The sequence below is a fragment of the Drosophila miranda genome, chromosome 4, assembly GCF_003369915.1.
Source record: "Drosophila miranda strain MSH22 chromosome 4, D.miranda_PacBio2.1, whole genome shotgun sequence".
Taxonomy (NCBI): domain Eukaryota; kingdom Metazoa; phylum Arthropoda; class Insecta; order Diptera; family Drosophilidae; genus Drosophila; species Drosophila miranda.
In genome coordinates, this window is record NC_046677.1 from 27,126,711 (window position 1) to 27,151,861 (window position 25,151).

The following is a 25,151-nucleotide window of genomic DNA, read 5'->3' on the forward strand; positions in this document are numbered from 1 at the left end:
CCCACCACACACACACGCCACACAGACACTCACTCATACATACAGAAATCATCTCGTGTCTTGTTTTGGTGCGACAGGGACAACAACAGCAGGTCTTGTATGCACTCCGATCGGACCCCCCACCCCCGGCCCCTCGCAGAGGGGCAGAGCAGGGCAACGAAAATGGTCTTTAAAACCATGAGGGATCTTCGGAGGCCTCTTCGAGTCGAATAAGCCCCCCTTTGGGCGCCGCACACCCTCCCTAAAGCCCTCCTTGGCGTGCCCTGGCATTTCGGGCTAATAAAGAAAGCCCCCCCCCCCCCCCCCCCCCCCACACACACACACACACACACACACACAGAGGCGAGGCGCCAAATGGCAAACAGGCGAGAAAAACTAACACAGAAAAAAAAGGAAGGCGTGGCAGCAGAGGGGAGAGAGGAGCGGGGGAATGTTTCCATAAAAGCTTCACAATGTGCGTGTGGCCATGCCTCTGTCTCTCTGTGTGTGTGTGTGTGCTTGTGTTCGTGTCGAAAGGTAATTATGGTAATGTCCTGGACTCTGCTCTGCCCTGGACGCCCCCCAAACCCCCCGCAGAATTTAAAATTATGCATACAAGACAAGGAATAAAATTAAGTGATAAAAAAAAATGAGAGGGACTCGGAAGAACAATCAAATAGAACGAAGCCTCCTCATCCGTTGCCTCATGTATATTTAAGCATATCTCTCTCTCTCGCTCTCTCTCTCTCTCTCTCTCAAAATCTCCAAAACTCAATTTCTTGAGCCCCTTGTAAATTTACTCCGCCCCACCCCCCCCCCCCCCCAAAAAAATTAAAATACTCAAATGCATGTTTTACTTGTATTTATATTACAAAAAAAAAAAAAAAAAAAAAAATTAATACTAAATATTAATGTAGTTGAGGATTTTTTCAACTAAAGTATTTTTTTCCGTATGCCATGTTTTACTCTCTCTTTCTCTCCTACTACCAATACTACTACCAAAAAACTACTACCAAAAATACCAAAAAAAATACAAAAAAAAATACCGATATCAAAAAATATATATATGTATGTATTTATGTATATATATATATATATGTATATGTATATGTTTTTTTCTGTGTGTGTGCGTGTGTGCTGTGTGTGTGTGTGTGCTGCGCCCCAGAATACCGTTACAGTTACCGTTACCGTTACAGTTGCCGTTCCACCAAACAACCCATCATCTGATACTCCACACATACCGATCCGCTCTTGAATGTCTATCAACGTTCATTTTCGTTTATCTAACATATGTGTGTGTTTTGTTTTTGATTTACAAACTTTTGCATTTCTGCATTTGTTTATTTACATAACCAACAAAAAAAAAAAAAAACAAACAAACCAAACAAACAAACTCCAACAACAACAACTACGTTCCAAACTACTTCAACAACTTCTCCAACAACAACAACAACAACAACTATAGTGTTCTGCCTGCGCCCTATGAAGTCTTTCGTATGTACTAACCCAACAACCCAACAGCCCAACAAAAAACAACAACAACAACTCAACAACAACTCAACAACAACCAAACCGAACCGAACCAAACCCAACAAAAACCCCCCTTCACCAATGAAATTTCTATAAATAAAAAAAAACCTTTAATCGTGTTTAAAAAAGCCCCAAAATAAATAAAAAAAACCCCCTTAAATACCAGAAGAAAAAGAAAGAAAAATAAAGTATATACCCCATAAAATTTTTGTACGAAAATTGCAATTTTTTATACGGAAAATCGAACGAAAAAAAAAAAACAAACAGAAACAGACAGAAATTTTGTTGTAGCTAAATTTGGTAAGTGGCAATATTTTTGTATGAGCGGCCAGAAGCCACCACCCACCACCCACCAGAAAAGAAAAAGCAAAAAGCACACCCACCCCCCCAATCTCCGGCGGAGGAAGGTCAGGAGGAGGGGAGTACGCCTCCTCGTAAAACCAGCCACATTAGCCAATGCTTTTTATTTGCTTGCCGGTTTATTTCGATTTCGATTTCGATTGAGTGTTTATGCATGTTTTTGTTGCCTGACCCCTAGACCTGTATAACCCCCATATTTGTCTTGTATTTATGCTTGTAATTGTTGTTGTAGAATACTCGTATTTGCCGTAGATACTACACTCTGTACATTCATATGCTGGCACATTGGCATTCCACCCGTCCTGCCCTCAAAGTAGCCTCGTTTTTACCTCTAGAACGCCAGTCATTTACATCCCGTCAGTCTTTTCATCTGCCACATACAGGGTTTATAATCAAAGACTCTTCCAATACCAGGCTATGGCACCGTTCGACGCTCTTTTCGCCTCTGGATTTGGCTCCATTAATGCCTTGGAGAGCTTAGTCCCTCCCAGAAACCTTTTGCGCCTGTAAGCTCCAACGTTGTTGGTTTCTGGGACCGACTTAGCAGCCCTGAACAGAGACGAACCCTGGGCCAAAAGAGCTTCGAGATCCCGCCAGCTCGGGGCCTTTTGGTGCCTTCCCTCAAGCCCCATCTTGGTCTTGGTCTAGTCTTTGATAGAAAGCTCTTTCAGCCCGTGCTAGTGATGGTTTTCTGCTGTCAGATCCATAGAAACAAGACACAAAACTGCTTCACCCATCAAAGAAATAGGCGAATCCTTACGCTGCCCTGCACACTCTTTGAACAGAAAATCAACAAGGATTATGGCCGAACATTGTAGGAATATCGAGATGCACATTTCTTGGTCTTTAATTGCATTTCCGCAGCGAGAACTTGGCCTCAACTTTGTCCTGCCAGTGTCCTGGTCAGTAATTGAGTTTTGACGTGTTCCGAAATGCATTTGAGGCCGAGTTCCGACCACTTCGTGGCAGCCAAAATTGTGCTTAATTGAAAGCCAGCACGTATTGATGCTTTCCACAGTAGCCACGAGCCTGTTCGTTCGCCTGTTCACGCATACACCCACGAATACACCCACGAATACACCCACGAATACAGAGAGGGACATGTCATGGCTTTTGCATAAAAATCCGCACAAAAGAATCGAAACCTGAAATCAAATCAGGGGTCGGGGTCGGTGCATGGAAAGAAAATGCTGAAATTTCTGATTGTTATTCTCTTCTCTCTCATCTATCCTCTCTCTCTACCCTCTATCACACACACACACACACACACACACACGCGCCAATGTGTGCTCCATAGAATCAGCCGAACAATGGACTCATTTGACATATCAAGCGACTCGGAGGAGGGGCTGCTCGAGGAGATTGTCGTCGGGGGCAGGTGCCACCAGCAGCACCTGATGCGCCTGCAGCAGTGGCACTCGGCCCACTCGTACACGTACGAGCCGGCCACGGAGTCGCCCATCCACTACTGCGACCATGCGGCCCTCTACTCGGACGACAATAGCCTCCACGACCAACAGCCGCCCACCATCCGCTGCAGCACGAGCAGCCAGAGCAATCTCAATGTGATGCTGGCCGAGGGCACCGCCGATGCGGAGGGGGAGGGGCAGGAGGAGCTGCAGGAGCTGCAGGACCAGGACGAGGCGGAGGTGGCCAGCGGCTCGTCGGGGGCCCAGCGGCTGCAGGCGCCCGCTGCCGGCGGCAGCTCGGCGGGAGCCTCCTTCAACCACCAGCTGACGGCGGACATGTGCAACTACAAGAACTCGAAGAGCCGCCGGCTGGAGTACTCGCTCAAGTGCCTCAAGTACGGGCGCAGCAACCCCTCGCAGGACTCGGCCTTCGGGTCGCTCACCGACAACGACCTGTCCATAGCGTCGAGCATCCGGCTGAGCAGCTTCCAGTCCATCTCCTCGCCCATCGACGAGGGCGTCGAGGACATCATCATAGCCACCACGACGGGCGGCAACGAGACCTGCCTGGAGCTGGCCACCATTCCCAGGAGCATGGTCTCCCAGGACTCGGCCATCTCCTCGCCCTGCCGCGAGAGTTCGCCGAGCAACTTCCTCCACATCGACGACGCCATGTCCGGTTCGGGCTCGGGGTCCACCTCGTCGGGCTCGGGCTGTGGCTCGGGCTCGGGCTCGTTCGGGAACATGCGGCCCCAGCAGTTTCCCGTCTCGCTGTCCCCCAAGATCCTCGTTACGGCCACCAGCAATTCGAGCAGTTCCTCCTTGGCCTCCAACAGCAATGCAGGACAGGCACAGGCACAGGCACAGGCCCAGGGGCACTCCCATCAGCAACAACAGCAATTCGATCCGCCCAAGATCCTGGTCAACGATCAGAACTCCATTTACACCACATCGCCCTCGAAGCGGTCCGGCATGATCGAGGTCTTCTCGCAGAAGTACAGGGTAAGCTCTTCCCCCCGACGATGGCCGGTGCCCAAAGTGTGTTTAATCAGTGTCCCTTCCAGGTGAGCTCCTTCGAGGACATGTCCCCCAAGAGGGGCAACGCCGACAAGCAGCACCTGAAGCACGTCAATCGGCTGGCCTTCCGCTCGCTGGAGGAGGAGCGGCGCATCGACAACGCCTTCATGCCGATGGCGGACCGCACCCACTCGGACAATCGCGTCAATATGCAGAGCGAGAAGTACAAGAAGCTCACGCACGCCTCCTTCCGCATCAGCAAGACCTCCAGCCAGGACTCGCCCACGGCCACGGCCACTGCCACGCCCACCACACCGAATGCCGCCGGCAATAGCATGGAGATGCAGCGCACCGGCCGCCAGACACTCTGGCGGGACAGCAAGTTCTACCGGAAGAACCGCATTGCGAAGAGCAACGACTCCCTCATGGAGAACACGCCCTCGCCGCGGCTGTCGCCCGGCTCGCTGCGGGACAATCAGTACGAGAGCCGGAGCAGCTCCCAGGCCAGCCGGCGATCCCTGAGCGGCAGCCAGCAGATGCTGAGCGTCACCACCAGCTTCTGTGGCAACGGCAGTGGCGGCGGATCGGCGGCCCGGAATGCCGCCCGCTACTGCAGCTCGAAGAGCGAGGATCTGGGCGAGTCCTCGGACTACCTCAGGGTGATGGATGCCAGGAAATCCTACTCGGAACGCCACTTGGTGCGCCTCAAGCAGACGGCCATCAACAACACGCACAGCGAGGACGACATGAGCTTCAACGATGACAATAATCCATCAGCATCGGGATTGGGCATGGGTTTGGGATTGGGTTTGGGTTTGGGATTGGGATTGGGATTGGGCCAGGCGCACCACCACCAACACCAGCAGCCTCAGCAGGGGGGGCGCTGGAGCAGCTGCTCCATCGGCAACCACCTGAAGACGACCAATATTAAGACCACCTCGTTGGCCACGCTCACGCTCTCCTGCCAATCGAATTTAGTAGCCAAGGCTCCTTCCGTTCCGTCAACTGCCAGCTACCGCACGCCCTCCAAGTCCCTGGACCATTCACTGAACATCAAGGTCCAGCAGAGCACCACCAACAACACCAACAACACCACAAACACCAGCAGCAGCAGCAGCTCGAGGGATGAGTCGCCATCGCGTCTGACCCTCAGCGGGGCGGAGCTGTCGCGCATCTTCGTGATGGACATGGACGATCCTCCGGGGAGCAGCTGCAGCGAGGAGAAGACACCGCTCCTGGACAGCGTGGAGATGTCGCCAATAAGTCCAACCGAGCCGGAGGAGCCAGATCTAGAGAAGCTCTAAGAGAGCACAGATCCCCAAAGACACCCCCAAAGACACTTATCGAGCAGCCGAAATGCAAAGCATGTGATAAAGAAACCAAATGAAATAGAGAACGGAAATGGAAATGGAACGAGACAGTGCCAGTGTTGGTTAAGGTAATGGCAGTGCTATAAGACACGATACAGAGAGAGAAATATATGTGTATGTATAATTGGGGGCTGCTTTCGCCTTTGCTTGAACCCACACTCAAAGCTTTCTTCTGGTAACAATAATATTTTCGTCTTTATATTGAACTTTAGCCGATTGCTTTTACAATCTCTCTCTTTACAACACTACAGATGCGTTCGGTTTTTTTGTACAGAGGAGAGACAGACGATAGTTTTGCGGCATTATACGGAATTATACAATTTAGTACTTGGTAGTCGATTCGATAGTTAAGACTTGAAGCTTCGCGGCAGATAATATTTTACTGTAGACCCCCCAAACAACCGGCCAGAACGGGGCATGTTTTAAAAGTATACATATATATATATATATATATATATAAATAAATATTAGGAAACAAAAACAATGCCAAATGGAATTTGGTGAGAGGCAGAGTTCGAGAATTAAAATTCTTTGTTACACACACACACACACACACACACACACACACACACACTTATAAGCAAGCACACTAAAGATTATCGCCTAAGAGTTAGCAAAAAAAAAAAAACGATAAACGATAACGATAAACGATAACTACAATACAGAAAGCAATCAAATTTACAAAAGATATCGCAACAAACAAAATATCACACAGATGAATCCACACACAAATCAAATACTACATATATAGAGATAATTATAGACGCACGCACTTAGACGATCCCGAACCCCGGAAACCCCGGAAACCCCCTAATGGAACCACACAACCACCCACCCACCCACCATCCAAGAATCCAGACGAACCGCCACGGTTGCCCTTAGTTTTATTATTCGTAATTATTGGAAGCGTAGAGAGCATTGTTTATGGGACCCCTAGTATGTAATTGTATTGTATTTCCCCACTAAACCCCCCCGCCCCCGGCCCCGATCGTTCAATCTAAGTTGATTTGCTCCCCAATAACCCCCCCCCCGTTTACTTGTGTAATGTAACGCCCTTCGGGGAAGCCCCCCGAGAATAACAATTAAACGAGAAAGCAAACGATAAAACGATGTTTTATTTATTTAGTGGGAAAAGTAAGCATTCAACCGGTATGAAATGTTATCTTTAACATTGAAAGCAACTAACAGCTCTGTTAACGCCAGCGCCTCTACTTGTGGCATTGCTGGTGTAGATGCTACATGGCATTTACATACTCGTAGTACATTTATTAGACACTGGCGGCGTGCGTGCATGGATAGTGCAATACTTCGCCGCTAGGGTTTTTTATATTTATTCTTGATCAGCATTGGCGGAGAGCTTCGAGCCCAAGGGAATATTTTCGGGATCTAATTTATCCGCCCTTAATCCAATCGACAGACAAACATGTCTCTATCGACTGGGCTATGGACATTCATGCTGATCAAGAATATACAAATGTCCACTCGAATCCATTGGTAAACGGGTGCAAAGCAACGCAAAAACAACAGGACGCAGAAGTTATGAGGATGGAATTGGAAATTGGCACTGGTTTTCGAAAGTTTGGTAAAAAATAGGTAACAATATTCCTTTGTTTATTTGAGATATTTGTGTTCTCAGATGAATCCATTAACAAAGGCGCAGAGTTCATTAAGAATTAATTAATTCCTTAACTTAAGTGTGCGAATCGGACGGAATGACTGTATATTGATGCCGAATATTGATTCCCAAAACAGGTGGAAAATATTGTACTTTCATCAGTAATTAATCTTATAATTATTACAGACTCACCTTTCATTTAAATCGGCACAACTCTCTTTGATCTTCTCGGCTTGTACTGCTTGCCGGTCTTTATTTAGTTATTTCTGTGGATTCTATTGTTCTTATTTCCACTCGCAGTCTTATTCACTTTTGGCTTTTATCGCCTTGCACTGCTTATAGTTTTGTACTGCTTGTCGCTGGTTTTTGTATAGTTTTTGCGGTACATGTTATCGTTCTTCTTTTCACTCACGCACTTTCACTCACTATTCGCCCATATCGCCTTGCACAGCTTGCCGCTTGCACTCCTTGCCGTCTTGATGACGGCACTCACAGAAAAAAAAAGTCTAATTGTTTACTTCCACGCATTGCGCTCAATTTTTTTTTTATATAGTTCCTGCGGTACATTTATTTTTGTACGGTTTTTACTGACACTTTCACTCAATTTTCGCCAATATCGCCTTGCTCTGCTTTCCGCCTTGCACTGCTTGCCGCCTTGCACCCCTTGCCGTCTTGATGAGCAATCTGCACTTTCACTCACAGAAAAAAAACACTCATAAGGATGGACTCTGGTGCCGCTCTTTATTTAGTTCTTGCGGTAAATTTTATTGCTTCTTTTTGCCTCGCACATTCACTAAATTTTTGCCAATATCGCCTTATATTCCTTGACGGCCTCAGCCTTTCACCCCTTGCCGAAAAGATTTCAACATGCTTTAATCTAACTCACGCAGAAAAGAATGAAAAAAAAAACAAGCTGAAAGATGGCATCATGGCATTGTGGCATGGATTCCGCTCAAATGTTTTCTTGCCTTCTGGCACATTTTCATTACAAAAACTTGCTACACTTATTACACGGGTTTTCATTTAATTTTCCAAACATTTTTAGCTATTTTTTAAGATTTTGTGCGTCTGCGCTGGGAGCTCAAAACTTCACTTGGAACGAGAGCATTCATTCCTTTTGATTCTCTTCTTCACTCCATCCCACTGCTACTCTCGAGTAATGGGAGAGGGAAAGGGACAAAACTTGACGAATTTTCAAGCACGCACACATAGACGTTGCTGGAACTAACACGAAAAGAAGATTTTCACATGAAAAAAAGGAAATTATGCAAAAACAACATGTTTTTCGCTTTATATATCAAATTTATATGGATTTATCACGAATTGCCGCACTTTTCCTTCGTCGAGCTGCAACGATGCCGCCATTTTAACTCTTTTGCGCCCCCGCTTTTTTCTCAACACATTTTCTTGTAGTAAAACATACTTTTTTGTGTGTAATCGCTGCTGCACTACTCTAAACTTTACATCCCACACCTGCGCGACATTTTTCCCGTTGGATTTTTCACCATTTTCCGGATTTTCATGGATTAAAACGCGGATCTGGCTGGCCGACGCCCGCTTCGACCGGGTGAAAAAATTGGAGTGAGAGCGGTGCAAATGCGTTCATTCTTTGATCTCCTTCTCCTCTTCCTAATTGCTCTCTCTCACACGTTCTATTCGGCAACTTTGGCGAAAACGAAACGAAAAAAAAAGGGAGAAAACGGAACAATAAGACATTTTTTATTTTTACACATGAAAAAAAATATTTGATGCAAAAATAACATGTTTTTCTATATATATATCGAATATATGCACATATATCACAAATTGCAGCACTTTTCCTTCGTAGATCTGCATTTTTTGCCGCCATTTTGCATTTTTCTTCACCCACGCCCTTGACCAAACACATTTTCTTGCATTAAAACACTTATTTTGCATTTCTATTTAATTATTGCACTAAAATTCACTTCATACACCCTCGCGACATTTTACCCATTCGACTTTTCACCATTTTCCGAATTTTCGCGGATAGAAACGCGGAGCTGACTTACAAATGCGCGCTTGGCCCGGGTGAAAAAATTGGAGTGAGAGCGGCGCAAATGGGTTCATTCTATCCTCTCCTTCTCCTCTTCCTATTTGCTCTCTCTCCCACGCACACTTCAGCTACTTTTGCAAGGTGGTCTGCTAACTTTTATTTTACGCTCCGCGCTGCTGAGAGCGCTTTGACGCCTTGCTTGATGTACTGGGCATAATGAGATAAAAAGCGCGATGAGAGAGCGGACTCTTGGACCACCTTGTATAATTTCTTCATGCTCCTTGTCTTCTTCCACTGCTACTGCAGAGAGAGATCAAAAGAGTGTGGGAGTGGGAGTGAGATGGAATGACTGGTGAGAGATTTACAGTGCGCGGTGTACCTGCAGCCCATGGTGAAATTACTTAATTTAATTAAAATAATTGTTCTGTCTTAGTCTAATTAAATTAATTGATCTCGCTTGGCAGTAGCAGAGGATGAAGACAAGGAGAAGAGTTCAGCATAAGCAAAAGTAACCGAATAGAGTGTGGAGAGAGAGCAAATAGGAAGAGAGGGAGGAGATCAAAGAATCGCTCTCACTCAAATTTTTACGCCCGGGCCAAGCGTGCTTTCTTGAGGCAGCTCCGTGTTTCTATCCGTAAAAATTAGGAAAATGGTGAAAAATCCAACGGGAAAAATGTCGTGCAGGCGTGTGATGTAATGTTTAGTGTAGTACTGCAGCGATTGCACACAAAAAAGTATGTTTTACCACAAGAAAATGTGTTGAGTAAAAAGCGGAATCGCAAAAGAGGCAAAATGGCGGAAAAAATGCAGATCTACGAAGAAAATTTCGGCAATTTGAGATAGATGTATGTACATATTGTATACACATATATATACATACATATGTACATATGTAGAAAAAAATATTATTTTTGCATAAATTATTTTTTTTCATGTGCATATATACAAAATGTTATATCGTTCCGTTTTCTCCCTTTTTTTCGTTTCGTTTTCGCCAAAGTTGTCGAATAGAACGTGGGAGAGAGAGCAATTAGGAAGAGGAGAAGGAGATCAAAGAATGAACGCATTTGCACCGCTCTCACTCAAATTTTTTCACCCGGGCCAAGCGGGCGTCGGCCAGCCAGCTCCGCGTTTTAATCCATGAAAATCCGGAAAATGGTGAAAAATCCAACGGGAAAAATGTCGCGCAGGTGTGGGATGTAAAGTTTAGAGTAGTGCAGCAGCGATTACACACAAAAAAGTATGTTTTACTACAAGAAAATGTGTTGAGAAAAAAGCGGGGGCGCAAAAGAGTTAAAATGGCGGCATCGTTGCAGCTCGACGAAGGAAAAGTGCGGCAATTCGTGATAAATCCATATAAATTTGATATATAAAGCGAAAAGCATGTTGTTTTTGCATAATTTTCTTTTTTTCATGTGTAAAAATCTAAAAGGTCTTGTTCCGTTGTCTCGCCTTTTTTTCGTTTGGGTTCCAGCAATGTGTAGGGCTTGAAAAGTCAAGTTTGTCCCTTTCCCACTCCCATTACTCGAGAAATCTTCAAATTAATACCTTTTCTATGCTGATGATCTCATCACTGCACTGACCATCTCCCCCCCGCCCCTTTCTAGAGCATAAGCTCAAGCAACTACACACACACGCATTGCAAAAGCAAAGACACTCTCAACTTTTCGCCTCTGCTTCAGTTCATTGCACTCTCACCAACTGCAGTGGGAAGAGAGGATCAAAGACAAAAAATCTTCAAATTAGTAGACTTATTCTATGCTGATGATCTCATCGATGCACTGCCCATCTCCCCCCGCCACTTTATAGAGCATAAGCTCAAGCTTAAACACACACTCAATCAAAGATAAAAAAAACTTTTGTGCCCATCTCCCACCCACCCTTCAAGAGCAGAAGCTTTAACACAAGCACGCATTGCAAAAGCAAAGACACTCTCAACTTTTCGCCTCTGCTTCAGTTCTTTGCGCTCTCACCAAATGCATTGGGAAGAGAGGGTCATGGTAAGAATTAGTCATTCAAATTAGTAGAGATTTTATATGCTGATGATCTCATTACTGCACTGACCATCTCCCTCCGCCCATTTCTAGAGCATAAACTCAAGCAACTACACACGCACACAAATTGCAAAAGCAAAACGAGAGAGCTTAAATGCTCTCACCGATTACGGTTCGTTCACCTACAAATGACCGAATGCTTTGTCAAATTTGAGCTCCCAGCGCAGACGCACGTTTTTCCGTGCCGTGGAGTAAAAAAATCTTGAAAAATATTGGAAAATGATCGGAAATTATATAAAAACCCGCGTGATAAGTGTAGCAAGTGTTTATAATAAAAATGCGCCAGAAAAGTCTTGTAACAAGTCGGAAAATTATTGTGAAAAGCCGAAAAAGTGATGAAAAATGGTCGAAAATGCAGGAAAATGCAATCCCATGTGTGTGAAGAGCCAAAGGTTTGGGAATAATTGAACAAAAAGATCGCAGCAAGTGTGAAAACCGCGCCAGACAAAATTGAGCGAATTGCTTGGCACCAGGTCATGAAGTCAACTTTCAGCTCGAGTTTTTTCCCTTTCTTTTGTTGCTTTTTTTTTTGTGCGAGAGTTGGAGCGAAGCAGGATGGTCATCAAGACGGCAAGGAGTGCAAGCGGCAAGCAGTGTAAAGCGGAAAGCAGAGCAAGGCGATATTGGCAAAAAGTGAGTGAAAGTGTCAGTGAAAACCGTACAAAAATAAATGTACCGCAGGAACTATATAAAAAAAAATATTGAGCGCAATGCGTGGAAGTAAACAATTAGTATTTTTTTTTCTGTGAGTGCTAGATGGTCAACAAGACGGCAAGGAGTTCATAGAAGCGAACAGTGCAAGGCAGCAAGCAGTTAAAGGCGAAATTGGCGAAAAGTGAGTGAAAGTGCAGGATGGTCATCAAGACGGCAAGGGGTGCAATGCGGCAAGCAGTGCAAGGCGATATTGGCAAAAAGTTAGTGAAAGTGTCAGTAAAAACCGTACAAAAATAAATGTACCGCAGGAACTATATAAAAAAAAATATTGAGCGCAATGCGTGGAAGTAAACAATTAGTATTTTTTTTTCTGTGAGTGCTAGATGGTCAACAAGACGGCAAGGAGTTCATAGAAGCGAACAGTGCAAGGCAGCAAGCAGTTAAAGGCGAAATTGGCGAAAAGTGAGTGAAAGTGCAGGATGGTCATCAAGACGGCAAGGGGTGCAATGCGGCAAGCAGTGCAAGGCGATATTGGCAAAAAGTGAGTGAAAGTGTCAGTAAAAACCGTACAAAAATAAATGTACCGCAGGAACTATATAAAAAAAAATATTGAGCGCAATGCGTGGAAGTAAACAATTAGTATTTTTTTTCTGTGAGTGCTAGATGGTCAACAAGACGGCAAGGAGTTCATAGAAGCGAACAGTGCAAGGCAGCAAGCAGTTAAAGGCGAAATTGGCGAAAAGTGAGTGAAAGTGCAGGATGGTCATCAAGACGGCAAGGGGTGCCAGGCGGCAAGCAGTGTAAGGCGGAAAGCAGAGCAAGGCGATATTGGCAAAAAGTGAGTGAATGTGTGAGTGAAAACCATAAAAAAAATAAATGTACCGCAGGAACTATATAAAAAAAAATATTGAGCGCAATGCGTGGAAGTAAACAATTAGTATTTTTTTTCTGTGAGTGCTAGATGGTCAACAAGACGGCAAGGAGTTCATAGAAGCGAACAGTGCAAGGCAGCAAGCAGTTAAAGGCGAAATTGGCGAAAAGTGAGTGAAAGTGCAGGATGGTCATCAAGACGGCAAGGGGTGCAATGCGGCAAGCAGCGCAAGGCGATATTGGCAAAAAGTGAGTGAAAGTGTCAGTAAAAACCGTACAAAAATAAATGTACCGCAGGAACTATATAAAAAAAAATATTGAGCGCAATGCGTGGAAGTAAACAATTAGTATTTTTTTTCTGTGAGTGCTAGATGGTCATCAAGACGGCAAGGGGTGCCAGGCGGCAAGCAGTGTAAGGCGGCAAGCAGAGCAAGGCGATATTGGCAAAAAGTGAGTGAATGTGTGAGTGAAAACCATAAAAAAAATAAATGTACCGCAGGAACTATATAAAAAAAAATATTGAGCGCAATGCGTGGAAGTAAACAATTAGTATTTTTTTTCTGTGAGTGCTAGATGGTCATCAAGACGGCAAGGAGTTCATAGAAGCGAACAGTGCAAGGCAGCAAGCAGTTAAAGGCGAAATTGGCGAAAAGTGAGTGAAAGTGCAGGATGGTCATCAAGACGGCAAGGGGTGGCAGGCGGCAAGCTGTGCAAGGCGATATGGGCGAATAGTGAGTGAAAGTGGAGGATGGTCATCAAGACGGCAAGGGGTGCCAGGCGGCAAGCAGTGTAAGGCGGAAAGCAGAGCAAGGCGATATTGGCAAAAAGTGAGTGAATGTGTGAGTGAAAACCATAAAAAAAATAAATGTACCGCAGGAACTATATAAAAAAAAATATTGAGCGCAATGCGTGGAAGTAAACAATTAGTATTTTTTTTCTGTGAGTGCTAGATGGTCAACAAGACGGCAAGGAGTTCATAGAAGCGAACAGTGCAAGGCAGCAAGCAGTTAAAGGCGAAATTGGCGAAAAGTGAGTGAAAGTGCTGGATGGTCATCAAGACGGCAAGGGGTGCAATGCGGCAAGCAGTGCAAGGCGATATTGGCAAAAAGTGAGTGAAAGTGTCAGTAAAAACCGTACAAAAATAAATGTACCGCAGGAACTATATAAAAAAAAATATTGAGCGCAATGCGTGGAAGTAAACAATTAGTATTTTGTTTTCTGTGAGTGCTAGATGGTCATCAAGACGGCAAGGAGTGCAAGCGGCAAGCAGTGCAGGGCGATAATGGCGAATAGTGAGTGAAAGTGCGTGAGTGAAAAGAAGAACGACAAAATGTACCGCAAAAACTAAACAAAAAAGAGCGACAAGCAGTACAAAACTATAAGTGAGTAAAACTGCGAGTGGAAATAAGAACAATGGAATACACAGAAATGAATAAGGACCGGCAAGCAGTACAAGCCGAGAAGAGCAACGAGAGTTGTGTCGATTTAAATGAAAGGTGAGTCTGCTCCACCTACATATTATTATAAATTTGAGTCTACAAAGACTTTACTGATGAAAGTACAATATTTGTCCCCTGTATTGGGAATGGGCGGTGGCCCGGGGGGAATTGCATTAAAAGTGCATTCCGTCATTGCAGTCATTCCGTCCGATTCGCACACTTTAGTTAAGGAATTAATTAACTCTTAATAAACTCTTCGCCTTTGTAAATGGCGACCCCCCTTCCAAAAAGAAAACTTTCGAGTACCAGTGACTTTCCAATTCCATCCTCAGATCCGCCACTGACTTACAAATTATTGAAACACCCAAAAATAGCCGTAACAGCTACGGGGCTCAACTGTTGATTTGACAAAAGGAGAGGTCAAATGAGATTCTCTTTTGTATCCAGTGCCATGAGTGTCGCGAAAGTGTCCTCCAGAGTCTCGAAATTCCTTTCGTCAAAGATGAAACCTGAATGTGAGCTCACAAACGGAGCCATCAATCTGGCTAACAAGCTGGTTGATTGATAGGCAAATATGTGGTCAACTTTCATTTGAAATTCATTCATCAAACGACTGCCACGGGCACTGGCAGTGGCAGTGGCACAACTGGTTCGTGCCACCATCCAACGACTAACCCATTTCTGGGCGTAGACTCTCATCGTCTTAACATGTTTCTTCATTCCAGCTAGAAGGTGCGACTAAAACAAGACTCTGATTAAACAAATTGTTGGGGGCACCTTCTGCGATCCGCTGGCAGCGCATCGGATGGCGCAAACGTGACCGAAGACCATTCGGGAAGGGTGCAGGCAGCGTGGTAGGGGCAGGCAGGGGGTTGGTTGTGCCCTGTTTCATAATTTAGTTGCCATATTTATTATTATGTCCTGTCATGTCCTGTTCCAGTGTGTCCTTGTTACTGTTGCTCCGGCACAGCATCCTAAACAAACAATCGATGAGCATATGACAGCAAACTAATAAAATATCCCACTCCTACCTGACAGGGGTTCCCCTGGGCGATTGCCTGTCCATCGGTGTGTCCTCCCTTGCCCCCCTCCCTCCTATGTCCTGTGTCTGATTGCCTGTCCATTGTTTCAGGAGCTGCAATTATGGGAATTTCGGCAATTTTACGGCTGCCTCGCATTGGACACTGGACATTGGTCAGTCCGGTTCGGTTCGGTCCGGTCCGTTCCGACTTTCTAACAATATAATTTACAGCGCTTTTGTGTAGCGAGGCGTGAATTTACTACTCAAAACTGGCCTACGGTGTGTGTCCTGCGGCGCTGCCCGGCTTTGGTCCAGTTAATCGCATTTGTTGGTTTTGTAATTATAATTCCGGGCATTGAAATGATTTTAGCATTTCAATTTGTTCTGTGCCGACCACAGGCCGGGGCGTTCTCAAACAGTTTTTCGACCCCTTTTGGTCACTGGAATCCTCCATGGGCCCTGGGCCTGGCGCAGGCGCAGGCGCAGCTGCCTCTTCTCCCCCCCACCCCCGTTGGCGCGTGCCGCACGCAGCGGGACTCTGTGTCCAGCAGCCATTGAGGAAGGGAATGTTTTCCATCAGTTTTTCACCTTTTGAGTGGCAATTTCAATGTTTCCTCTGGCGCTGCAAAAAGGATTAAAAGGACTTCTCGCGGTTGCCTTTGTCCTCATCCAATTTACCGTGAAATTCACTGCGTTTCTCTTTTCTACTATTTAATACCTTTTATTTCATTATTGTGGAAAGAATTTCTTTTCTCTCTCCTCTTTTCTCTTTTCTGTTTTTTTGTGTGCCTTTTTCCCTGTTTTTCACGTTTTTTTTTTGCACATTTGTCAACTGTTTTTCCAGCGGTGAAAGTGACACAATTTTCGGTGTCCCATCTGAAGATTTATGTGTGCATTGCGTCTGCCTCTGCCTTTGAAGTGGTTGAGTGGTTGGTGGTGCAATTGTTGCCATTCGCTCTCAAGGGTTGAGGGGCGGGGCCCCGGCCGGAAGAGATTTATGTGCTGGATCGGATGATCCCGGGGGAATACGGAAAAGCCAGCTGATGAATCGGTCCAACACGTCCCTCCCTTCGGCCTCTACTTGGAACTTTTCAATCAATGCCAGGCCACAACAATTTGAGCCCCACTTTGAGCCACAAAACCGTTTAACCAAAAACAATTTGCCACATTCCGTGGAGCCGTCAACTCCACCTGGACTTGGACATGGTCAAGGTGCCGCTTGACGGCTGTCTGGTGTCGTGTCCACTGTCCGGGGTCCACTGGCCACTGGCCATTTTCACAGCCTGTTGGGCAGGTGTTTTTTTCATTTAGTAATTCTCTTTTTCCGCCATTCAAAATTATTCTCGCATGAAAATTAGAAAACATGTTCTGTCGCCGAGGGAAACCCAATACGCGTGTGCACCAGCCACCAGCCAAGCGACAGACATTGTCATTCACTCATTCATTCATTCATTCGCTGAGGCCCGTGAGGCACTCACTTATTCATTCAATTCCAAAACAAATTGGCAGCGACATATTTTTTTTTTTCGTTGTTGTTTGTCGCTGGCAGCGATTTTTTAATTAAAAAAACATTTTCAGAGCGAATCAATCGAAGCGACTGCTGGGAAATTGGCCTCAAGTGCCAGGGTTGTCAAGCTGTGCGCAGGCGCATGAGGCAGAAAGCAGTCCTGGACCAGGGACAGGGACAGGGACAGGCGCCTGTCCAGCTGTTCATAAATCATCCATCTACGAGTAGGCGCATGCCCAGCCGGAATCCGAATCCGATTCCGTTTCCGTTTCGCTATTTTTTACGGCCTTTTGCACGAGTGCACGAGTGACCTCTTCATGTTGACCTCCTACTACAAGCCCTTGGCGGGGCGGGGTGGGCACAACACAACACCACCGTTTCCATCGGGTGGGTAATCCTTGGTCCTTAGTCAAAGTTTTGTCAACGTTTATGATGATTTTCGATTCTATTTTTCGGTGGATGATTCGGCTTCGGTGAAGTGTTTCCTTTGTTTGCTGATGATTTTTTGCTGTTTTGCTATTTTAAGAGATGTTAAACATTATAATATTTAGATGTTGTACGGAAGTGAGGGTTGGCAGGGGCAGAATGGAGAGGAGGGTAGGGGAAGGGCTGAAAGACACTTCTTGGAATATTTCAAATAAATTTATACTTCTTAAAAAGGGTTTTCGGTGCAAAGGAATTTATTCAGATTTTTTATATTTTTAAAGTGCTTTTTTCTCCAAATTTTAGCTCCATTTTATACGCATAAATAATACCCTGCCATTTCTCAACTTTCCTTCAGTCTTTTTGTCTCTTAATTTGCCCCAATTTCCAATACAATTTAATTTCCTTCATAATTTCTATTGAGTATTAATCGCAAAGCATTTAACATCTGCCCATTACGAGCCCCACTAAAGCCCTGTCGAGGCCTCACAGCAGCACGCCCATTATGATCCATTATGACATAATTGAATATATGTATGTATTTCCAGTGTTTCCATTACAAAACTGTTTGCTTGGGCTCTTTTTTAATGGCTCATTGCCAAAAGTATAAAAACTTTCTTTTATTTTCGTCGCCGCATGAGGTACAATATATTTTATTGATGGACATATCAAGTATCCCCCATCTTCATCTCCATCAAAGTAGTCATCATCGTCGCTGAGAGATACGCTTTGTCATGGTCTGGGGACCAGGTGACAGACCCCAACAGACTCTTCCCCGATTCGATCGAAAGGGAATCTTTAATTTCAAGTTTGATTTTCTGAATCTCGCTTTCATTGCACGTGCGAGCGATTAATTAAAGATACTTTTCGATAGGTCTCATCCTCCTTTTTTCAACCTCTTTTTTCATCCTCCTCTTTTTTTGCTGCTGCTGTTGTAATCCTGTGGCAGTGTCCTGCGGTGCGTGCTGATTGTGGCTGTCGGCTGCCTCTCGCTTTATGCACATTTTCTTGGCATTTTATTTTCACCTTTTTTTCCCCGTTGCGGTTTTTGTCATTCAATATGCCTTGCCTGCAATCGTCACCCGCGGAGCGAGCACCCATGGGAGGAGGGGGAGGGGGGGAAGGACAGTGCCAGGCGAAATTAAATGCCCTATAATTGTCAGTCGATTGCGGTCGGAAGACGCAATCGATAAATGGGAAAAAAAGAAACGCTGCAGGATGTGGACTACGAAAAAGAAAGGAAGGAGTGGAGGCACCAAGGGAGAGTTTCGCTTGGGGGGGAAGGAACAGGGGGAAAGGGTGGGGTAAATGGAGAGCCATAATGTTGAAAAATAGTACTAAGATTTGTCCATTAGTGGCACCAATAAAAAATTAAAACAGACGAACTTTTCTATTACGAAATTCCCTACAAAGAAGTTTTCTATAAAACAAATTTATTTCCAGAAAAATTAATTCTATATTACGAATTTTTCTGTATCACAAATTCCCCTTGAGATCCGCTTTTTGAAGGATCGACTGTAGTAACGCCCATAAATTTTTTTTGGAACGGTGGCTTTTGAAAGTGGCTTCAACCAGCGCCCTTATTTCATGCCCAGAACCTAAGTTGCTCCCAAGAATCATTCGAAGTGTACCAGCTATGAAATCTTTTCAGTTTTTCACCAAAAAAAAACCTCCTCCTTTAAGCACTCGTACACCCCCATCCTTCGACGAGCCCAACCCTTTTACAGCCAACCCTTTACTGCCCCGATTTGCATCGTGTTGTTTTTTCCTCACTCTTAGTTGGCGTGCAAATCCCGACAATTATGCGGGTTTTAAAATGATTGCTAACCCAAAGCCAAAGCCTAACCCGGGGACCGCCCTCCGCCCTCAGTGGCACTCAGCCCTTTGGCTATTTGCGCAACTCTCCAGCATCTAGATGGGATGAATGTGTGTCTATATTAAATGGAATTGCCATGTACATTACAATTTTCACGGCTGAGCAGAGCGGACACACCTCAGCATCCAACCCGCCAACACAGCTCCTCCTCGGCGGCAGCAGCAGCAGCAGCATCGGAAGTGATCGCTCCAGGGCAACTGTAGCCGAGGCCTTGTCCAGCACAGCCCATAAATGCAATCAACCACTTCATATCATCCAAGAACAAAGCAGAACTCACTCTCTTTCGTCCCTGGAAGGGGCGTGGGGGGGGGGGGAGGTATTCCTGTGGTGTCTGTACATTTGCAACAGATTTTGTTTCAAGTGCAGGCGGCAGCGGACTCGGTCTCGGTCTCGAGGCACTTCAGCCACGGCTACAGCTTCGGGGCAGCTCCGGTTTTAACCCTTTCTGCCTCCTCCTCCTCCTCCCTGCCACATTCTATGGGTAATTTATGCAAATTAAAGCGCACTCCATTTCGCGCCATCACATACGAGGACGCGAGTGCGACGTAGAACACAACAAAAATACGAGTACGAGAGTATATTCTAGCCTTTGATTTGTTGTTTGTTTTGCTGTTGTCCGGGGCGCAGGCGCATGCGGCATGTGGCATGCGGCATGCAGCTGACTACAGCTACAACAATTGTTAATTGTTTCGCTTTTTTGTCGGAAACGGAAATATTGAAAACATCGCAGAGAAACGTGCCAGGGGGCCCCAGCCCGGCCCAGCCCTTTGGCTATATAAATTGCCGTTAATTGACGGCTAGCTTTACAAAATGTCACAGACTGTACACAGAGTGAGTCCTGCAGGGATAAAAGGTTGGGATTTTCCAAGAGTAAAGCTAGAGGAGATCTTGGCTTAAGGAAAGCCCCTGTCACACTCTCGTATCCCTCTATCACACATCTCTCTATCTTCCATCTTTCCTGTCAAAATACGAACACGAAAACCCACTCATAAGCATCAAATATGTTTTCTTATCGGTCCCCAGCATCGCCACTCTACATTTCTGTTCACTTTCTGCCTTAAAATATTGTTTTGGGATTTGTCAAAATACACAGCAAGGATATATGGTAGATCCAGAGATACAGCGGCATGGAGCCTGTCCCTGGCCCTTGGTCTTTGTTGATTTTTAATCTCGCGGCGACCACTTGAATGAAGTCCTAGAGGTCCTGGGTCCTGGGTCAAAATGTTTCAATTTTGAGCAGAGATTTTAACGCGGATGCTGTCGGTCCTCGTGGCATCAACCCTCGGCATCTAAATCTGCATGTTTGTTGTTTTTTAAAACGTTTTTAATACGAAAAACGTCACAAAAAATATCAAGAGCCAGGACTCTGACGAGAAACGGGTTCATTTGAATGACAAGGGGAGGATCTGATCTGACGATGAGGCTGTGCCCGGGAGTTTGATGAGCTTGTAATGCTCTCTCTCTCTCTCTCTCTCTCTCTCTCTCTCTCTCTCCGATGGGATGAGCTTCCAATGGGCTCGGGGTTTGGGTTTCAGTTGGGTTCTGGGCTCTGGGTGCAGCTGCTGTCCGAGGCGGAAATTGTTTTGTCTGTCTGAGGTTTATAGATCGCTCCACGGGGCGTGTCGGCTGCTCTTTTTTTTTTTTTTTTTCTCCGTTTCGTGGATAAGCTGACGTTTTCTAGTCGCAATTATGCATGCCACATTTAACAATTTCCGTGCCACAGAGAGCCGTCGCAGCAGGTCGTCAGGATGATTAAGTTGTAATTTGTGGCCCGGCTCTGGATCAATTGTCGGTGGATCCTTGTCCCCGCCTCAAGTGCCGCCTTTAAGCGCCTTTTGTGCCCAGACACTCGACGGAGTGCCTCCCCCCGGTTTGCTTTTATCTTAATTACAAAAAAAAAAACGCTGGGCCGGAAGAAGCGGAGTAATTTGCAATGCGGAAATGCGACAGTAGCGGGTGACCCCCATCCCACCCCCCCACCCCTTTTTAGGTTCCAGGTTCGTTGAATGAAATTGCAGCAGCAACTTTTCTGCAGGTGACTCTTGCCTGGGGGGCCTCTCTCGTCGCCTCTTTGCCAGCCTGTGTGTCCGGGGCGGTGGGGCCTCCACTCATGCTCTGGCACATGAGGACAGTGGAGTGGAAGTGCGAAAAAGAAGGGGAGATATATACAGAGGTTGCAAGGTACTACTGGAAGCTATCCTTTATGCCGGGATATCTTTAAAATTGTAATGTTCATTGCGGCTGAGCCCTGCTCCTGCCTGCCTGCCTGCCTGCCAGCTGGCAAGTGTAATTACACTAAACAGCCAACAGAATGATAATTATTATTGCATGTCCTTGGCCCGGGCTCCTTTGGGGTTGTTGTTTCGGGGCTAATTCTCGAAATGAAAACAGGGAAAACGGGAAAACATTCGGAGCATAATCAAAAATAAATACGCACTGAAGTACAAATGAGTAAGCACTTGGAAAAACAACAACAACAGCGAGCAACTCTTAACTAAACAAAGTTGCAATTTCTGTGTGCAACAAAAGAAAATAGAGGACAAGTTGGGAAAGTGGGAAATGGGAAATGCTTGTCGTATGTGTGTGTGTGTGTGTATTTGTGGAGGGAGCTAGAGCATGAAAAAATCGAAAATGCATCAGAAATTCAAATGCCACGAGCTCTCTCCCTCTCCCTGTCCCCCTCCCTCTCCCTGTCCCCCTCCCTGGCTTATTTACCTACAATCCACTATTTGCCATGTCCTGGCTGGGAATGCAGGGCAGCCAGGAGAGTGTGGAGGGGGGGGAAATACTTTGTCCTGATTCTGCTACTGGTTTCGAGTCTGTTTACCCGCCTCCGGCTGCCTTGAGCTGCTCTTGCGTGTTGCTTTCTGGTTAAGTGAACTGTTTTCTCGCTTTCCACAGAGGGGAGGGGTGGGGAGTGGGGGTGCTCTGTGTGTGTGTGTGTGGCGTTGGGCGTTCAATTAAGGCTCCAGTGCGTGCCCCAGCAAGCATTCGATATAATCCCTATCTCCAGTGATTGAAAAATTCTACGAATTTCACTTGATTCTATTTTATAGGGTGTTATTTTTCCTGAGCTTGTGATTGTTTACTGGGAGAAGTAGTTCCAGGAAATAATATATAAGGGAAATATATTCCATAGAAACCCCTTAGTTCCAATCACAGTATTCCTTGCCACTCGTTCCCAAGTCCTTAATTGGCTTGAAGCACACCAAAATATTTTCCCCGAAATGTACTCGTAATTCCTCCATTCAATCTGCACTTAAGGGCTTCGCTTTCTGTGTAATTTTCATTCATCTTTGTGGCCAGCTTATCTCCAGCCATGCACACATGTAGCCGGGGTACAGTTGCGCTCCTTCCCCCCGTTCCCCATGCCGTTCCATGCCGTTCCATTCCGTTCCATTCTGGGAGTGAGTGTGGCTTTTGTCTATTCGCTCGATTGGCTGCATTTCAACACCTTCGGCACACGCCACCATATCGATTGCATCTGTGAGCTTTTGTGTGTGCCTAATCGACAGTTAAGTGGGGGGGTTGGAGCCCCAAAACCCCTTCTTGTTTGCCCAACTGAGTGGCTTGTTTAGCATATTGCCACAGAGATTTGTTCAACAAATTGCTTCACAGATGTGAATAAATCTCAATTTGCCAGAGGCATAAGCCGTGGGGATACTCTAGACACGAAAAGGCAAGAAATATCTCTAGAAAAGCATACAATTTTCTTGCATCAAAGAACATTCCATCTTCGGCTTGGGGTCTCCCATTTCCTGCCTTGAAATTCGATTAGGACTCGCATTAGTTGGTCTTTATGGCTTGACCAATTGTGTTAATTTATTCAGGCGACATCTGTCCGACAAGAGAGATGCAAATGCAGCCTTGATTTATGTGTCTGTGTGCAGGACTCTATCCCGTTGGCAGCTTCCTCTCTGCCGTATGTAAATGATATATGATCCCCTCTCCTGCCCGGCCCTGGTAATCCCCTTAACCCATTCAATTTCATTTCATTCCATTCCATTCGAATTTCCGCAGCAACCCTTGACAGAATTTTCCAACATTTTCCGTTGCCAATCAATGACAAAGGCCAGATACAATTTTTTTCCCTAGTTTTTTTCACTTAATTTTTATTTGTTTTTCCAGCCAGCGATAACGCCAGAGAGGAGCACCCAATGGAATCGTAATCGTTTCGGCTCATTAAATATGCAAATTATGCAAAAACCACTTGAATGTGTAAACATTGATCCCCATTCCCAACCCAGAGAGGCAGCTTCGAATGGCGACTGTACCTCTGACAGATATCGCTATCTACCAGACCTCCTCCCTTCCTATCACTAATTACGCCTGGCACGTAAATCCTATTAAAGGCGGACACGCAACTTGACCAGAAACATCATCCAGTCATCCAGTCATCCGTCGCGAGAACCCTCGACCGACTACTGTTCTAATTCAATTTCCTTGCACTCGACATTCCTGCTGACCGCTCGTCACACGTCACTCAGAAACCAGTTAACCTTTCCAGGTAGCCATTGACCAGATATCCCGAGAGACCCACTCTTATCGCTGCTGCCCCCGGGCCATCTCCTGCGTGTCTCGGGTGTAATTGAGACAAATGTTCAGGGAATGACCAATATTGAACAGTTTTTTGATTGACATTATCGCGTGGGTGCTCCAGAATGGATCGCAGACAGTTGTCCGAACGGATCGGATCGACCCGAGTCGGGCAAACGCCCCTCCCCCAGGCCCTGCAACCCCTAACCTATCCCAACCCGGAATCGAAAGCGAACCGAAACGAACCCAAAAACCTTTTGTTCTTAGGGCAAACCCCTTCCCTTCCTTCTTTTGTGTGCCAAAAAATATTTTCAATATGCATGCAATTTGGAAAATTTTGCATGCCTTTGGCTGCTGAAAATTATAATTAAATTATTAGGCGCATTCCAACCCGTTCCCGATGGCCCATTGTTGGCGTTTCTTCACACTTTTTGGCCGTGGAAAAATGTTTTGTCATAAATTTGCATCACACAAAGGGCAGGGGGCAGGGGGCAGGGGCAGGCAGAAGGGGTCTATAAATTTGTCAGCCAGCCCCGAAGTGCGAAAATTATAGATTTTGATTCTTGGATTTGTCAGAGCAGATCATAATTTTGGTTATTTTAGTGCGGGGCGGGGCGTGGCCAGGGGGTAAATGAACAGCAGCTGGTACGGCAGCAAATGGAAGGGGAAGCTCCTCCAGAGATCTCCCATTGGTGAGCTCTACTAATTTCACTTTATCTTTGATCTGTTTTCAGACTTATCTGCAGAGCACTCAACAGTCCAATCTTATGCTAATTTAATGGAAATTCAAATCCCTGCGGAGAGAGAGGTAAGCACTTTATTAACAAACTACTAAAAACTACAAAACCGAGACGCCGCTTAAGATATCGCGTTACATAAACCCCTGGGCACCCCCCCCGAAAGGCAAATTAGTTGAAGAAACCCCCAGAAATGGGAAACGAAAACGGAGATGATGGAGCGGCGGTGGCGCGTGGGTGGCCGTCCATTTTGATGGCCTGGGTATTCCGTATTCCAATAAATTGTTCAATTTAGTTCAAACTCTGTGTTGACACTTTTATGTGACAGTTTTTGGTGGCAGGTTGCCGCCGTGGCAGTCGAGGTTTCTGAGTTAGTTCCTCATTAATATTCCCGCCTCATTATGCCTTGCCTGCAGTGCCATATATAACCATTCGAGCATTATAATCAAATTAAAAACACTCACCGAATGCAATCAAAACAGCATAAATAACATTTGGCCAGCCGCTGACTCGTTTACCGAGCCCCAAATAAGAGTTATGCGCTTATAATTTGGTCTTATAAAATGATGTACCCTACGCCGGGATACCACGGGGAGTTGGCTTTCTTCGGGTTCGTTGAATCGACTAGGATATTGGGGAAATTCTGTGCCAAGGCTGGGAAAGTTTTCAGCGCATGCGCAGCCTTTGATTGCCACACAGCCAACGCCTTGAGGGGAGGCACTCAAATCTGCACAATTTAT

At 45.7% G+C, this 25,151-nt stretch overlaps 1 protein-coding gene and 1 long non-coding RNA gene across 17 annotated transcripts in view; both read left to right on the forward strand.

Annotated features, from left to right (window-relative positions):
- The window catches only part of LOC108162232 (slowpoke-binding protein), a 34,118-nt gene extending 27,817 nt beyond the window's left edge, over positions 1-6,301 (forward strand). For 3 of the 6 annotated variants that reach the window (XM_033393267.1, XM_033393268.1, XM_033393266.1), the window contains 2 exons: positions 3,167-4,280; positions 4,331-6,301. In XM_033393267.1, the coding sequence (XP_033249158.1) occupies positions 3,167-4,280; positions 4,331-5,599 (2,383 nt within the window). In that variant the 3' untranslated portion in view covers positions 5,600-6,301. The other 3 variants (XM_017296866.2, XM_017296865.2, XM_017296864.2) reach the window with 2 other exon arrangements.
- Positions 6,302-9,861: 3,560 nt separating this feature from the next.
- LOC108162018 lies at positions 9,862-24,636 on the forward strand. 11 transcript variants are annotated; one of them, XR_004472971.1, is made up of 5 exons: positions 9,862-10,028; positions 10,295-11,294; positions 11,382-12,543; positions 12,666-14,368; positions 24,409-24,636. It is a non-coding gene; the product is annotated as an uncharacterized LOC108162018 (long non-coding RNA). The 11 variants fall into 11 exon arrangements; XR_004472964.1 differs by having other exon boundaries at positions 9,863-10,028; positions 11,382-13,980; positions 14,104-14,368; positions 24,409-24,635; XR_004472970.1 differs by having other exon boundaries at positions 9,863-10,028; positions 11,382-13,699; positions 13,823-14,368; positions 24,409-24,635.
- The last annotated feature ends 515 nt before the right edge of the window (positions 24,637-25,151 follow it).